At 46.6% G+C, this 15,861-nt stretch overlaps 1 protein-coding gene across 1 annotated transcript in view; it reads right to left on the bottom strand.

Moving 5' to 3' along the window:
• LOC108785621 (relaxin receptor 1-like) overlaps positions 1-15,861 on the bottom strand; it is an 82,164-nt gene that overhangs the window by 19,779 nt on the left and 46,524 nt on the right. Inside the window, exons 2-8 of the mRNA XM_018554736.1 lie at positions 14,448-14,594; positions 10,891-10,986; positions 10,469-10,574; positions 9,739-9,810; positions 7,739-7,810; positions 2,415-2,486; positions 1,682-1,753 (exon numbers count right to left, since the gene is read on the bottom strand). Of these exons, the coding sequence (XP_018410238.1) occupies positions 1,682-1,753; positions 2,415-2,486; positions 7,739-7,810; positions 9,739-9,810; positions 10,469-10,574; positions 10,891-10,986; positions 14,448-14,594 (637 nt within the window). The remainder of the gene's footprint in view (positions 1-1,681; positions 1,754-2,414; positions 2,487-7,738; positions 7,811-9,738; positions 9,811-10,468; positions 10,575-10,890; positions 10,987-14,447; positions 14,595-15,861) is intronic.

Here is a 15,861-nt window from a genome sequence, read left to right as displayed (position 1 = left end):
AACACATCAGAGGTAGGAGCTTTTGTGGTTGTGTTTTTATCAATAATCTTAAGTGGAGGTCATAGCTTGGTGTGTAGCTACCTTTCGAGAGGTGAGCATGGGCAAACCTAGAGTAGGGTCATCGCTGTATATATCCTTTTATATTGTGGTTTTTGTAATAAGTACCGTGTTTCCCGAAAATAAGACCTAGTACTATTTTTGGGAATTGCTAAAACATAAGACCTAGTTGTGACCATTCCAAGGGCCGGTGGTGGCATAAGGGGGAACTTGAAGAGCCGTGGGAGAGGCGGGAGAGAATCAGCGGTGCCAACGAAGCCAGCGCTAGAGGAAGCGAGGCGGCAGCGGAGGGAGCAGAGCCACATAAGCCGATGTTTCCTCTATAGCGCCGGCTCCTGTCACAGGCGGAGTGATACCAAATGCACTCCGCCTGTGAGGAATCAATAGTGAAAGCACTGGCCAGCGATTGGTTACCAAATTGCTCTTGGAAAGGTACGGCACCCCTGATTGCCCTGATCACCCTATTCTTAACTTTGCCATTTTGGATTATTTATTTTGGATTTGCATTAACTTTGGATTGTTGTACATAAAAAAAATAAGATCTACACAGAAAATAAGACCTAGTGTGTTTTTTTGAGGCCAAAAAAATATAAGACAGTATCTTATTTTCGGGGAAACACGGTAGGTGGATCCACATTAAACTTTGTACTGCCCCAAGCGGATTGTCTTGTGTTGCCCTTCTCCAACCCTATTTGGCTGGCTGGGCTTAGTTTTACTAACAAGATTGGACATCACGTTCACACAAGGAGTGCTGAGGCTGGGGTAGAGCTGTTCAAAGATACAGTCTACTTAATCTTAGTACACCATAAACCAACCACTAGCACAGTATGGGATACTGTCTCCCTACTCTGCTTAGGTTTTGGTGGGTGAGGAGAGCAACAAAAAGCAGCTTGTAGAAACCTCAAAGAATCTCACGTGACTCAATGCTATTGAGGGTGCGCTTTCAACATGATAAGCCTTGAATAGCCCTCAGCAAAAATTATCCAGTCACCAACTAGACCCAAACCAATATATTCCCACAGCCCTGAAGAAGGTGGGGATGCCCAAAACCAAACAAAGTGTGTTGGATGTATCCTCATACTTCATACACCTCAGTGTGTTGGATGTATCCTATCCTCATACCTCATAGACATCAGTGTCTTGGATGCATCCTCATGCTTCATACACCTCAGTGTGTTTGATGTATCCTATCCTCATACCTCATAGATCTCAGTGTGTTGGATGCATCCTCATGCTTCATAGACCTCAGTGTGTTGGATGTATCCTCATGCTTCATAGACCTCAGTGTGTTGAATGTATGCTTATACTTCATACACCTCAGTGTGTTGGATGTATGCTCATACTTCATAGACCTCAGTGTGTTGGATGTTTCCTCATGCTTCATACACCTGAATATGTTGGATGTATCCTCATACTTCATAGACCTCAGTGTGTTGGATGTATCCTCATACCTCATACACCTCAGTGTGTTGGATGTACCCTCATACACCTCAATGTGTTGAATGTATCCTCATACCCCTCAACGTTTTGGATGTATCTGCATACCTCATACACCTTAACTTATTATAATGAAACCAGTCTGATCCTGATTTAGTAATTGGTATCGATGGGGAACAACACTTACAGAAAATACAAAGAATTCAGGCCTTTGAATGCCCCAGGATGAATATTGTTGACTCTGTTATTGTCTAATATCCTGAAAGAGATAAGAATATTGCACGTGCTGATTAGTAAATGAGGAAAATAAGCTTGAGTTAACTAAAAGTCGGATTAGGACAATCCATCAATTATCTTCAAGGGTTAGTCCACCCAAAAGCTCCTGGCTTCTTATATGTCTTGGATACTCCAAGAGTGAGACCTCTTTGCCATCATGTCCATGTGACAGTTTTGGGTGTTCCTGCCCACCTTTGTGTTTTTCAGCAACTTCTGTTTATATTATTATAAAATACATAAAAAATCCAGCAAGGATGGTGGAGCCCCTCATAATGCTGTGTACAGACTCGGGAGCTCAGCCACAGGGATGGTGGGAACCCCTCATAATGGGCACAGCAGATGTACAGACCCGGGAACTCAGCACAGGGATTGTGGGAGCCCCTCGTAATGGGCACAGCAGGTGTACAGACCCGTGAACTCAGCACAGGGAGTGTGGGAACCCCTCATAATGGGCACAGCAGTTGTACAGACCCGGGAACTCAGGACAGGTATGATGGGAACCCCTCATAATGGGGACAGCAGGTGTACAAATTTCACAATAAATGTAACATCTTAAAATGGACTTAATATCAGATATATGTTTTCCTTGTTAAGTCCATACATGCTCAGAGATGACACAGTCATGTAAATCTTTCACAACTTACAGCCATTCCAAGGAGTGAAGATCCTTAAAGACTTCAGCCTTCAAAACCTCGATCTGATTGTCACTAAGGAAACTGGCAGACAGAAAACATTTAGAAAGGACAACCATGTTCTGCAGAAGGAAAGACATAAAACAAAGTAGCTCTCTGGTTTTAGCATATAACTATGGCTTTGGAGTGAGCAACCAGAAATGAAAAAACGTCCCTCTCTCTGCTTGCCATCCGCTCCCTTCATCAATACCGTTCATTACTTTTAACATCCGACCCACCATCCCTCCATATGTATGTCCTGAGGGCATGACTGTTCACTTTCACTTAATTGCTGCGCTGGACCTGCCCTCCCTCCTCCTTCCCATAACTGTCTTCCTTCTCTTCCTCCCACTGGGGGTAGTAAAGTAGACGTAAACCAAATCACTGAAATCTAAAAGAAGCTTTATTATGTTGATGTTATTTCAAAAGTCACTTTCAAGATTTATAAATCTGCAGCTTTCACTAAAATCATCCCTGGTGATCCTGCCATGGAGGTCCTTGTCCATGCGCTTCCTGTTATAGGGAGGCCACACTACTTCCCTGTCTCCCAATTGTGCACCTGCGTTGTCACCCTGTTACATGGGCTTCTGATGGAGACTACAAGTGGCCGTTTGAACAAACATTACACAGACATGGTCCACTGTTGTCACCATCAGGAAAGCCGGCCTGAGAAATGCCATGCAGACATCGCTGGAGTGAATTTTTGGCTGTAATTTGAAGTATTTTTATTTGAAATAACACAACCGTGCTTGCTGTGTTTTTTCATCGTTCTAAATTACAAGAGTATGTTCAATATTGTGAAGCATGCCAAGAATATGGGTTAGCACTGTCTGTAATACTTTTTTTATGTCAACTAATTTTTTTATAGGACAAGCTTTTGGGGGGTCTACCCCTTTCTCTTGGTCAATGCACAACACATAGCAATAGCACCAAAAAGACATGGTTTGACCAGTTTGATGAGAAGGAACATGAGTGTCCTTCACAGAACCCTGATCTCACCCCAACAGAACACCTTTGGGATGAATTGGAATGGCATTTGTGAACCAGATCTTCTCATCCAACATCAGTACCTGACCTCACAAATGGGACAAATTTCCCCAGACACCCTCCAACATCTTGTGGTAACAGTTGGGTGAGGACCCATTTCTGTTCCACCATGACTGTGTTCTGTGTACAAAGCCTGCTGCATATAGCCATGGTGTGGAGGAACTCGAGTGTCCTATGAAACACCTTATGGAACATAGATATTCTATAAGAATTATTGAGTTGAGGTTACCAAAGCCAGCTCCATAAAGACATGGTTTGACCAGTTTGTGAAGACCACTCAAGTTCCTCTACACCAGAGTCCTGACCTCAACCCTATGGAACTTAGGAACCCCCTTTGGAGCATAGGTATTCTATAAGAATTATTGAGGTGCCCAAAGTCAGTTCTATAAAGACATGGTGTGACCAGTTTGGTGTGGAGGAACTCGAGTGCACTGCACAGAATCCTGACCTCAACCCTACTGAGCACCTTTGGGATGAATTGGAACGCCAATTGTGAGCCAGATCTTCTCATCTAATATCAGTATCTGACCTCAACTTTACTGAAAACCTTTGGGATGAATTAGAATAGCAATTGTGAGCCAGGTCTTCTCATCCAACATCAGTATCTAGCCTTAACCCTACTGAACACCTTTGGGATGAATTGGAACACCAATTGTGAGCCAGGTCTTCTCCAATATCTGTACCTGACCTCACAAATTGGCACAAATTCCCTCAAAAGCCCAACAAAACTTTAGAAAGTCTTTCCAGAAGATTGGAGGATTTTATAGCCACAAAGGCTGGCCAACTTCATATTAACGGCCATGGTTTGGGAACAGGAAGTCCAACAATCTCATATAGGTGTAATAGCCAAGGGTCAACATCACTTTTTGGCCATATAGTAGGTGTGATGGTCAGACTTTTGGCCATACAGTGCATTATATCTACTTTCCTGCCTTCAGTTTGATCCATACTCATGTCTTGATCTTTTATTACTCCACCTGTTAGGTTTAACACCGCTCCCTTTATACAATTCTCTATCACTCTCTCTGATCTGACCTAATCAAACCAATCCCCCCGTCATCCTCCGATGGATACAACTTTTCTCTCTTTTTTATTCCAGCCACTCTTTCCTTCCATTTTGCCCAACTTACCTTCAAGACAGCTTTGAAAAAGGTCAGGGGGGAATTTTTAAGAGAGTAGCATTTATGTGTTTACATTTTGCAAGTGTTTATTTTATTTTATTTTCCCAAAATTTACATAAAAATTAAATAAAGGATGTAAAACGAACATGTACAACAGAGAAACATTCAACGTGTAAAATGATCTCCTGTTCAATTATTTTTTCATGACAGGTTTTCAATACACATTAACAGATGGAGTTGTTATTGTGACAGGATGATAGTTCATGAGGGAAATGTGAAAGACGACGCTAAAAGGTGTAATTAACGAGCTGAAAAGAAAAGAATCGCGTTTGTTTTACAGTATTAGAGTTCAGTGTCACATTCTGCTCTTTGATTTGTGTTGTATGCAGTGGCGTAACAATAGCCATATCGGCCCATGCGGCTGCTACGGGGCCTGGGGGTGGAAGGGGGCCCCAATCAGAATTGCAGAAGTTGCTGCTGACACTGGCATTATTAATCAAGAAGAGCTGACATCAGATGTACAGGGGGAGCTATGCAGGCAGCTCTACTGCTACCTGACTTTAATATCATTGACAGTAGGGAGGTTGCTGGGGGACCCCATCAAAATATTACTATGGGGCCCCATGATCTGTGGTTACGCCCCTGGTTGTATGATACTGTATGCAAATAGGCCTGTCTTCCATAGTGTTCTAACTTGTGTTTCGTCACAAAGTTAAGACAGGAATGGGAGGTTGAGGAACAAAGGGGGATTCATGACTGGAGGTATACTGGTTTTCTACAGAGGCCATCAACCACATCAGTTCCATCATGGAGTCGGAGTGCAAGCATCTAGGTTAAGGGGTAACTAATATTCTCATATTCTCCCAAGGTTCTCATCTTTTTTAAACTTTGGTCATAGTGTCTGTTAGTTTTGCATCAATTTTCTTGTTTGTTATTGTAAGAACAGCTTTCCATGATATTGGGATGGTTTGCTTAGTTACTGTGAGCAGACACAGTATGGGCAAAAGTCTGTGGCTTTGCCTTCACTCTTCGGAGAAGACTTTCCACAAGATTGTGGAAGGTGTTTGTGGAAATTTGTGCCCATTTGTGGTCAGGTACTGATGTTGGATGAGAAGATCTGGCTCACAATCAGCCTTCCAATTCATCCCAAAGGTGTTCAGTAGGGTTGAGGTCAGGGCTCTGTGCTGGACACTTGAGTTCCTCCACACCAAACTGGTCAAACCATGTTTTTACCGAGGTTGGGCATTACAATTTAGTTGAATCTCCCTTACCACTATAACAACCTCCACAGAGCCCTGACCTTGAGTTCCTCTACACCAAACTGGTCAAACCATGTCCTTATGGAGTTGGCTTTGTACACAGGGGGCAGTTATGGTAGAACAGATAAGGATCTTCACCAAACTGGTCAAACCATGTCTTCATGGAGCTGACTTTGTACACAGGGGAAAGTCATGGGGGGACAGAAAAGGGTCTTCACCAAACTGTTACCACAAAGTTGGAAGAGCACAATTATCTACAATGTCTTTGTATCTAAAGCATTAACAGTAACCTTCACTGGAGACATCACTGGCAGGGGTGTCCTCCTACTTTTGGCCTATCGTTGTGATGGTCAGGTGTCCACCACCAGTCTATGTTGTTGGATGACTCTTTTAGTAGCTTTACCATGACTATGAACTGCCGTGTGACAATGCTGATTAATCTAGCGCTGTCACCTGAGTTCTATGCTCCTCCGGACCTCGAAGTACCATTTATAGTACAATGCTGATTAATCTAGCGCTGTCACCTGAGTTCTATGCTCCTCCGGACCTCGAAGTACCATTTATAGTACAATGCTGATTAATCTAGCGCTGTCACCTGAGTTCTATGCTCCTCCGGACCTCGAAGTACCATTTATAGTAGCAAAGGAAAGTTAAGTATATGCGGCTGGGAATTGGGGTGGGGTGGGGTGGTGGTGGTGGGAGGGGGCTAAAGAATAGTACAGATTCACTTTAAAAATGGAAATGACAAATATATCCAATTGGGAAGAATGTTTGTTTCAGGCGGTTGTTTGTTCTATTTTTATTTATTGTCCAACACAAGGTCCATTCTAGGAATGATGGGAGATCAATGAATACATTCCTTGCGGGAAAATCATCTCCTTGACTCTACGATCCCATAAATTGTGATATGGATCTCCATTCCCACATTCCCACATCAGACATGGGTGAGAGTCTGGGAACTCCTCTGATCTATGTGCAGATAAGCACTTTGTATCCTCTGTAGAAAGTCGGAAAATTGTTTATTCGTATTTAGAGGCGGAATGGTTTTCGACACGGAACACAGAAATCCACCATTTCTCAAAATGTAATTGCGGAATTTTTTTTCTCCAGCAGATTAATTTAAATGATCTTCAAGAAAATATTTTAATATATTTATACTATTAAACGTTTGGGTTCGATGAGTATACAAGGTGTTGGACCAACTATCTGGTGACCTCTTTAATGTAGATGTAAAACTGAAAGACGCTGTGTATGATATAAAAAAAGGACAGAGCGTTGTCACCCTATAGCAGGAAGTGCCTGAACCAGGACAGAGCATTGTCACCCTATCACAGGAAGTGCCTGAACAAGGACAGAGTGTTGTCACCCTATAGCAGGAAGTGCCTGAACAAGGACAGAGCGTTGTCACCCTATAACAGGAAGTGCCTGAACAAGGACAGATCATTGTTACCTTATAACAGGAAGTATCTAAACAAGGACAGAGCATTGTCACCCTATAACAGGAAGTGTCTGATCAAGGACAGAGCATTGTCACCCTATAACAGGAAGTGCCTGAACAAGGACAGAGCATTGTCACCCTATAACAGGAAGTGCCTGAGCAAGGACTGAGCATTGTCATCCTATAACAGGAAGTGTCTGAACAAGGACAGAGCATTGTCACCCTATAACAGGAAGTGCCTGAACAAGGACAGAGCATTGTCACCCTATAACAGGAAGTGCCTCAACAAGCACAGAGCATTGTCACCCTATAACAGGAAGTGCCTGAACAAGGACAGAGCGTTGTTAAAGCTATTCTGAGGAGAATAGAGGTTTATGGGTAAAATGGGTAAATTTGGGCATTGTGTGGATATATCATTTAATTAATACTCACAGCATTTTTAGCCTGAAGAGTCCTGAAAACGCCTGGCGGGAGATGGTTTGCAGTTCGTTATTTTGTAGAAAGCTGGAAAAACAAAAACAAATTACAATTAATAATTTATCTTTAAAATACTTTCACAAAATGTCTGAGCTCCAGTTCCGGGTCCTTGCTAAGTGAAAGCAAGAAGCAGCTGAAACTTCTCTCCTGTAGGCTGCCATCCTGTAGACACCACTGATGTCAATGTTCCTCACCATGGTACCCTTGGGAAGCTCCAGATTCCAAATCTTGAAGAAGATGTTCCAGCATTGTACGGGAGGGAGTTCTCATGGGATCTGAGACTCTCAGCTTTCCCATGGCCCAGCAAACCGGCCCAGTGACATCACCCCCACCAGCATAGGGATCGTGGCTGTTACAGGTCGCACACTGGGCTGCTTGCCTGGCCACCTGTAACAACTACCATCCCTATGCTTCACTTGCAAAGTCTTTATCCCTTTTTATTGTTAAGTAACTGGCAGCATATTAGTCCCTTATGAAAGGAGTTCTGAGCCCCTGAAACGTGTTGGTTGGTTTTCTCATGTCATGTGCAATAAAGACCTACTGGACTCACACTAGTTCTGTGGTATGCTCATCCTTTCTACATTTCCCATGGTGCAGTTGCCAGGCTTGAATGATCAATGGGCAGGCACGGACACTATTACGTGCCGGGATGGGGTGACCTCATTGATGTCAGATGGTGTTGGAGCTTAAACAGGGTCCTACTCCCATCTCCAACCGAGGAACAGAACAGCGGAGGAGGGTATAAGTAAGTTGGGTGTAGGATGGTAATGTAGTGCTCAAGCCTGAACGTCCAATGGGCAGGCTCGGACACTGTCACGTGAGGGAAGGGGTGACCTCATCCATATCAGATGGGAATGCTCATGCTTGGACACTGCCACATGAGGGAAGGGGTGACCTCCTCCATATGAGATGGGAATGGCCAATGGGCATGCTTGGACACTGCCACATGAGGGAAAGGGTGCCCTCATCCATATCAGATGGGAATGGCCAATGGGCATGCTTGGGCACTGTCACATGAGGGAAGGGGTGACCTCATCCATATCAGATGGGAATGGCCAATGGGCATGCTTGGGCACTGTCACATGAGGGAAGGGGTGACCTCATCCATATCAGATGGGAATGGCCAATGGGCATGCTTGGGCACTGTCACATGAGGGAAGGGGTGACCTCATCCATATCAGATGGTGATGGAGCTTAAACAGGGTTACACTCCCATCTCCAACAGAGGAACAGAACAGCGGAGGAGGGTATAAGTAAGTTGGGGGGTAGGATGGTAGTGTAGTGCTTGGGCCTGAACGGCAAATGGGTATGCTCGTACACTGTCACATGAGGGAAGGGGTGACCTCATCCATGTCAGATGTTCTGAACCCCCGAAATGTGTTATCTCCTTCTTTGGTTATATCAATAAAAACCCACTGGACTCACACTAGTTCTGTGGCATGCTCATCCTTTCTACATTCCCCATGGTGCGGTGCTCAGGCCTGAACAGCCAATGAGCATGCTCGGACACTGTCACTAGAGGGAGGCGGTGACCTCATCCATGTCAGATGGTGATGGAGCCTAAACAAGGTTCGACCCCCATCTCCAACAGAGGAACAGAACAGCGGGGGGTCAATAAAACCAACTGGACTCACACTTGTTCTGTCGCGTTCTCATCCTTTCTAAATTTCCAAGACCATGCTGGGGTCCCCGTGGCCCTAGGATACCCTAAGTTGACAGAGACCTACTTCTTCATTTTGAAATTCAAGCATTACCCCGTGCAAGTTCCTGATCCAGCGCCCTACTAACATGTCTGAGCAATGCACCACGGAAGGAGGTCACATGCTCCCAGAGGAAGCTGCTGTTTCCCATGAGCTCTGATGAAGCCATGGAGTGGCAGGGGGGCCCAAGGGGAAGGGGTCTGGAGGCGGGTCGAGGGGGAAATGGGCTAACCAAAGTCTCTTCTATCCACTTACAGTTTTTCCAGATGGTGATAGCGATGGAAGACGCCGTCAGGCAACGACTTTATTCCGTTATCCTTCAGATCACTAAAAATAAACACAAACACATAAAACCTTCATAAATCAGCAAATGTAACAAGAAGACGGAAGACGCTGAACATTCGTCTTCTAGAAGAACACACGGAATTGGCGACGAATAGGCGAGATGTTCTACAGCAATGGCGCTGACCTACGCAATACATTGTAGATCAGAGTCGGGAGGCATGAGATCGATAAACCTCGGCCTCGTCTTGTTTGACTCGTCACCTCGGCTTTGTCAGAGTCCTTGGGAGTTCCGTACATAATTGGAGATAACAGACCTTTGTGGGTAACGATAAAGAGAACCTGCCACCCGACATTCCAACCCAAGTCTTCTCATTGGATTATAGGCGCACTTCCTCTATTTTAGGATTGTAAATGTGGAGGCTGAGAATGGACCATCACACGGGAACTGGGAGTCCAGATAGAAGGTCTCTGTTTCTTTGTGCCCACCATCTCTAGCGGTTCAGTGCCCACTCTCTGCGGTCTTTCAGTGCCCACCCTCTGCGGTCATTCAGTGCCCACACTCTATGGTCATTCAGTGCCCACCCTCTGTGCTCGGTTAGTGCCCACCCTCTGTGCTCGGTCAGTGCCCAGGTACGGGTCTATGGGAAGACCTCTAAGCAGGTCAAAGGTTATTCAATACTTTAAAGGTCCGTGCGCTTACAAAGCTGTGACATTGGAAGAGACGGCCGGGACAAAGTGAAGTCCTTGGCTGGAGCAGTTCACTAAGCGCTTCCGGCACTCGCATTCTTCCGGGTAAACGTCCAAAACTGAAACACAATCAATAAAAAGCTTGTGAATAATCCAACCCACATGTACAGACAATAATGCTATTGTGGGCGGGGCTAAACCTGAAACCCTCAAATCTGACATATTGATGACACAAAGCTCTGCGCACAGACATCTAGCAAGACTCTGCTCCGCGGGGGAGGAGCTTAGCAAGGCTTACACCTTGTATACGGACACTTCCACTGGTGACACTGAGTTCATTCACAAGCTGTGTGCTTCCCGCTGTCCCTGTTTAGTGCAAGCAGTGTCATGTGACACCCTGCACCCGTTTCATGCTAGGTTGCACTACTGACTCACCGCATTCATAGTCCTGTGTCTCGTCCTCTTGCGTTGCCTGGTTCCCCCGCGCACTCTGAATGGTATCAAACAGCTTGGGCCAGCCGCTGTTATCCACTGGAAAGGAGAATGCGTCGTTATTACAATCACACAGCAACCGCAATTCATGAAACAGAAGTAATCCCGCCCCCAAAATCTCAACTTTACAAAACTATTTCCAATCTTTATAAATCTGCAGCTTTCATTACAATAATCCCCGGTGATCCCGCCAGGAAGGTCCTTGTTCAGACACTTCCTGCTGTAGGGTGACAACGCTCTGTCCTTGTTCAGACACTTCCTGCTATAGGGTGACAACGCTCTGTCCTTGTTCAGGCACTTCCTGTTATAGGGTGACAATGCTCTGTCCTTGTTCAGGCACTTCCTGTTATAGGGTGACAACGCTCTGCCCTTGTTCTGGCACTTCCTGTTATAGGGTGACAATGCTGTGTCCTTGTTCAGGCACTTCCTGTTAAAAGGTGACAACGCTCTGTCCTTGTTCTGGCACTTCCTGTTATTAGGTAACAATGCTCTGTCCTTGTTCAGGCACTTCCTGTTATAGGGTGACAACGCTCTGTCCTTGTTCAGGCACTTCCTGTTATAGGGTGACAATGCTCTGTCCTTGTTCAGGCACTTCCTATTATAGGGTGACAACGCTCTGTCCTTGTTCAGGCACTTCATGTTATAGGGTGACAACGCTCTGTCCTTGTTTCTGGCACTTCCTGTCATGGGGTGACAACGCTCTGTCTTTGTTCTGGCACTTCCTGTTATAGGGTGACAACACTCTGTCCTTCTTCTGGCACTTCCAGTTATAGGGTGACAACGCTCTGTCCTTGTTCAGGCACTTCCTGTTATAGGGTGACAACGCTGTGTCCTTGTTCTGGGACTTCATGTTATAGGGTGACAACGCTGTGTCCTTGTTCTGGCACTTCCTGTTATAGGGTGACATTGCTCTCTTCGTGACAACCAATTGCACCACTGTGTTGTCACCCTGTCACACAGCTTTCAATAGAGACATCAAATGGGTGTGTCAGCACACATTACACAGACACGGTTTACTGTTGTCACCATGCAATGGGTGCAATGCCATGCACCCATCACTGGAGTGCATGTAGACTCAGAGAGAAGCTCTCCACATTGCAGAGAATGGAGATGACCAGCGATGCTGGAAATGCTGCTTTCGGTGCGGGAGATAAGCGGGGAGATCTGCAGAGCATTCTTCCTGGTGATATGAGCAGAGCTGTTGCTGGTGTTGTGACATCATCCCTCCGCCTCCATGCCTCCGCTCTGTCTGCCTCCACCTTGGATTCTACAGATCTGCTTATCTGAGGTCATTGCTGTTCCATATTTCTCTCCCAGTCATCAGATTCTTTTCTCAGCAGGTGATTCATATTTTGCCCATTTTCGTATTTTGCAGTAAATGTAAAACCTGAAGAATCCGGGCGGCGCTGAGTTCGCTCTGCGCACCAAAAATAATTGCAAAATACGAATGTTTCACAATTTTCCCTTCTTTGCTACAGCTCAGTGCTGCTGATCTCCTGCAGCCTCTTTGCAGCCATTTCCAGTCTGCATGGGCTGCAGCGATGGCTGCCATGGCATTTCTCAGGGCGGGTTTCCTGATGGTGACAACAGTGGATCATGTCTGTGTAATGTGTGATGAAACCACCATTAGTAGTCTCCATCAGAACCCCAGGTGACAACACAGCAGCATAACCGGGAGACAGGGACCCAGGGTTGTCGCTCTATAACAGGGAGTGTCTGAACAAGGACAGAGTGTTGTCACCTTATAACAGGAAGTGTCTGAACAAGGACAGAGTGTTGTCACCTTATAACAGGAAGTGTCTGAACAAGGACAGAGTGTTGTCATCTTATAACAGGAAGTGTCTGAACAAGGACAGAGCATTGTCACCCTACAACAGGAAGTGTCTGAACAAGGACAGAGCGTTGTCACCTATAACAGGAAGTGTCTGAACAAGGACAGAGTGTTGTCACTAGGAGTGTCACCTTTTCTTCAAGTGAAACCCAAACACTCTAGCGATGTGCGAACATTTTTGGGGGAGAATGAGTCGTGGCTTATTTATATGTAAATATCACAGTTAGGACTATTTTCAGTAATGGGGGGGCCAGTAGCCCCAATCTTAATTTTGGTTGCCCGTCTGCCTGACATCTTGTGTCCAGGTTTCTGCTGCCATGAAACCCGGACGCAGCATTAAAATCCTGTACTGTCCGGGTGAATTCTGGACAGGTGGCAACCCTAGTTGTCACCCTATAACAGTTAGTGTCTGAACAAGGACAGAACGTTGTCACCCTATAACAGGAAGTGTCTGAACAAGGACAGAAGGTTGTCACACTATAACAGGAAGTGTCTGAACAAGGACAGAAGGTTGTCACACTATAACAGGAAGTGTCTGAGCAAGGACTGAGCACTGTCACCCTATAACAGGAAGTGACTGAACAAGGACAGATCATTGTCACCCTATAACAGGAAGTGCCGGAACAAGGACAGAGCACTGTCATCCTATAACAGGAAGTGTCTGAACAAGGACAGAACATTGTCACCCTATAACAGGAAGTGTCTGAAGAAGGACAGAGCATTGTCACCCTATAACAGGAAGTGTCTGAACAAGGACAGAGCATTGTCACCCTATAACAGGAAGTGCCTGAACAAGGACAGAGCATTGTCACCCTATAACAGGAAGTGTCTGAACAAGGACAGAGCCCACCTGAGGGCCCACATAACTCACCTGAGAGTGCGCATGGCCCACCTGAGAGCCCACATAACTCACCCGAGAGTGCGCATGGCCCACCTGAGAGCACGCATAGCCCACCCGAGAGTGCGCATGGCCTCCCTGAGAGCCCACATAACTCACCTGAGAGTCTGCATGGCCCACCTGAGAGCCCACATAACTCACCTGAGAGTGTGCATGGCCCACTTGAGAGCATGCATAGCCCACCCGAGAGCACGCATAACTCACCCGAGAGTGCGCATGGCCCCCCTGAGAGCACGCATAACTCACCCGAGAGTGCGCATGGCCCCCCTGAGAGCCCGCATAACTCACCTGAGAGTGCGCATGGCCCCCCTGAGAGCCCGCATAACTCACCTGAGAGTGCGCATGGCCCACCCGAAAGTGCGCATGGCCCACCTGAGAGCACGCATAGCCCACCCGAGAGTGCGCATGGCCCACCTGAGAGCCCGCACAGGCCACCTGAGAGCTCGCATGGGCCACCTGAGAACCTGGAGACATCAGGGCACCACCCAAAACAACACAAGGTATGTAGCTTCATATTATTTTGTATTGCTGCATCATGTATTGCTGAGATTTGTAGCCTTCTATAAATCGTCTCCTTACTCCCTCCCCTGGCGGCCTCTTCTTGCTGTTTCTCCTGGCTTCCTCTCCTCGCTCTCTCCGCTATATTCTAAAAAAAAAAATGGCTGCATGCAGCGCTCGAGTGTTCAGGTTTCACTTGAAGAAAAGGTGACAACCCTATCTGCCATGCAACCGTAAAACCCAGACAGTCTTATTAAACATTTCAGCACTCACCACAATTGTCCTCATCGGCGCCATTGGGGCAATCCTTGTGTCCGTTGCAGTGGAGCAGCTGAGGCAAACACAACGACAGGTTGCCGCATGGGAACTGACCCAGGGGACATGTACCGCTGTCCAGGTTTGAGGGAATCATTAGCGTATCTGTAAAACAACAAACGTAGAAGAAGGAACACGGATGAGCATAGAAAGTATCCACACATCCGGGGTAAAGGGCAATTCACCCTCCATCTTTTTTATGAATGGATTTCTTTATCAATGAGCTGGAATTTAAACACAACCAATCGCATACATGAGGGGCCGTGCCCACTGAGGACACTATGTGACTCAATGCACAGTGGGTACTGACCCCCTACTTAGCCCTGCCCTTTGTTCCACTGCCCACTGCCGACACCATGTGACACATTCCACAGTGGGCGTTAACTCTCTGTCCAGCCCTGCCCCTTATGCTGCTGCTCAGCTCTGCCCATTGTCAACACCATATGACCTATTGCACAGTGGTCACTGACTTGCTGCCCAGCCCCTTGTGCCACTGCCCATCTGCACCCACAGCCTAAACCATATGACTCTTTGCCCAGTGGGAACTGGCCCTTTGCTCAGTTCCACCCCTCATGCCGCTGCCCAACTCTGCCCACTGCCGACATCATGTGACTCATTGCTCAATGGACACTGACTCTTTTCCCAGCCCTACCGTTCATGCTGCTGCCCAACTCAGCCCACTGCCAACACCATGTGACACATTGCACATAGAAGCAAGAAACTTTCCCTGCCTGTCTCCACTTTGCCCTGCCTCTTGCACCAATGCCCAGCTTTGCCCACTGCCAACTTCTTGTGACTTATTGCACACAGGGTGGTAACAGAAAAGCAAGGCAAGCTCCAGCCCTTCAGCTGTGGAGCAAATAGAAATTCCATCATGCGTTTTCCTCTGGGAGTCATGTCTGTGGATGCCTTGCCGTGCCTAATGGGACTTGTAGATGGACTACAGCTGGAGGACCAGAGTTTGGCTAAGGTCAAGTGTAGTACCTTATCAGTTTTCGGAGAGGAACAGCACCATTTGCCGGTGCTGATGGTTGCTTAGTAACCACTGGGGTAATAAGTGGGTGGCGGAGGGGTTCCTTTCTTCCTAGGTTGACTCTGGCTTGGTTATGCCGGGCTTGTCCCCAGTTGTAGGCAGGGACCCCTCTGGTGCTAATGCCTTCTGGTAGGGATAGGGCTGCTCTGGACGGAGGATTCGGGGAGCGCAGAGTCTTGACTATTGCAACTCCCTCCTCATTGGCCGACCTCTACACAGGCTCCTCCCCCCTTCAGTCTATCATGAATGCAGCTGCTACACTCATTCACCTAACCAACCGCTCAGTGTCTGCAACCCCCCTCTGCCGATCCCTGCACTGGCTTCTATCTCCCACCCCCC

This window comes from Nanorana parkeri, unplaced genomic scaffold (assembly GCF_000935625.1).
Source record: "Nanorana parkeri isolate BGI_ZX_2015 unplaced genomic scaffold, ASM93562v1 scaffold171, whole genome shotgun sequence".
NCBI lineage: Eukaryota > Metazoa > Chordata > Amphibia > Anura > Dicroglossidae > Nanorana > Nanorana parkeri.
The sequence above is the reverse complement of the archived record's forward strand: the minus strand, read 5'-3'. Positions and strand labels throughout refer to the sequence as shown.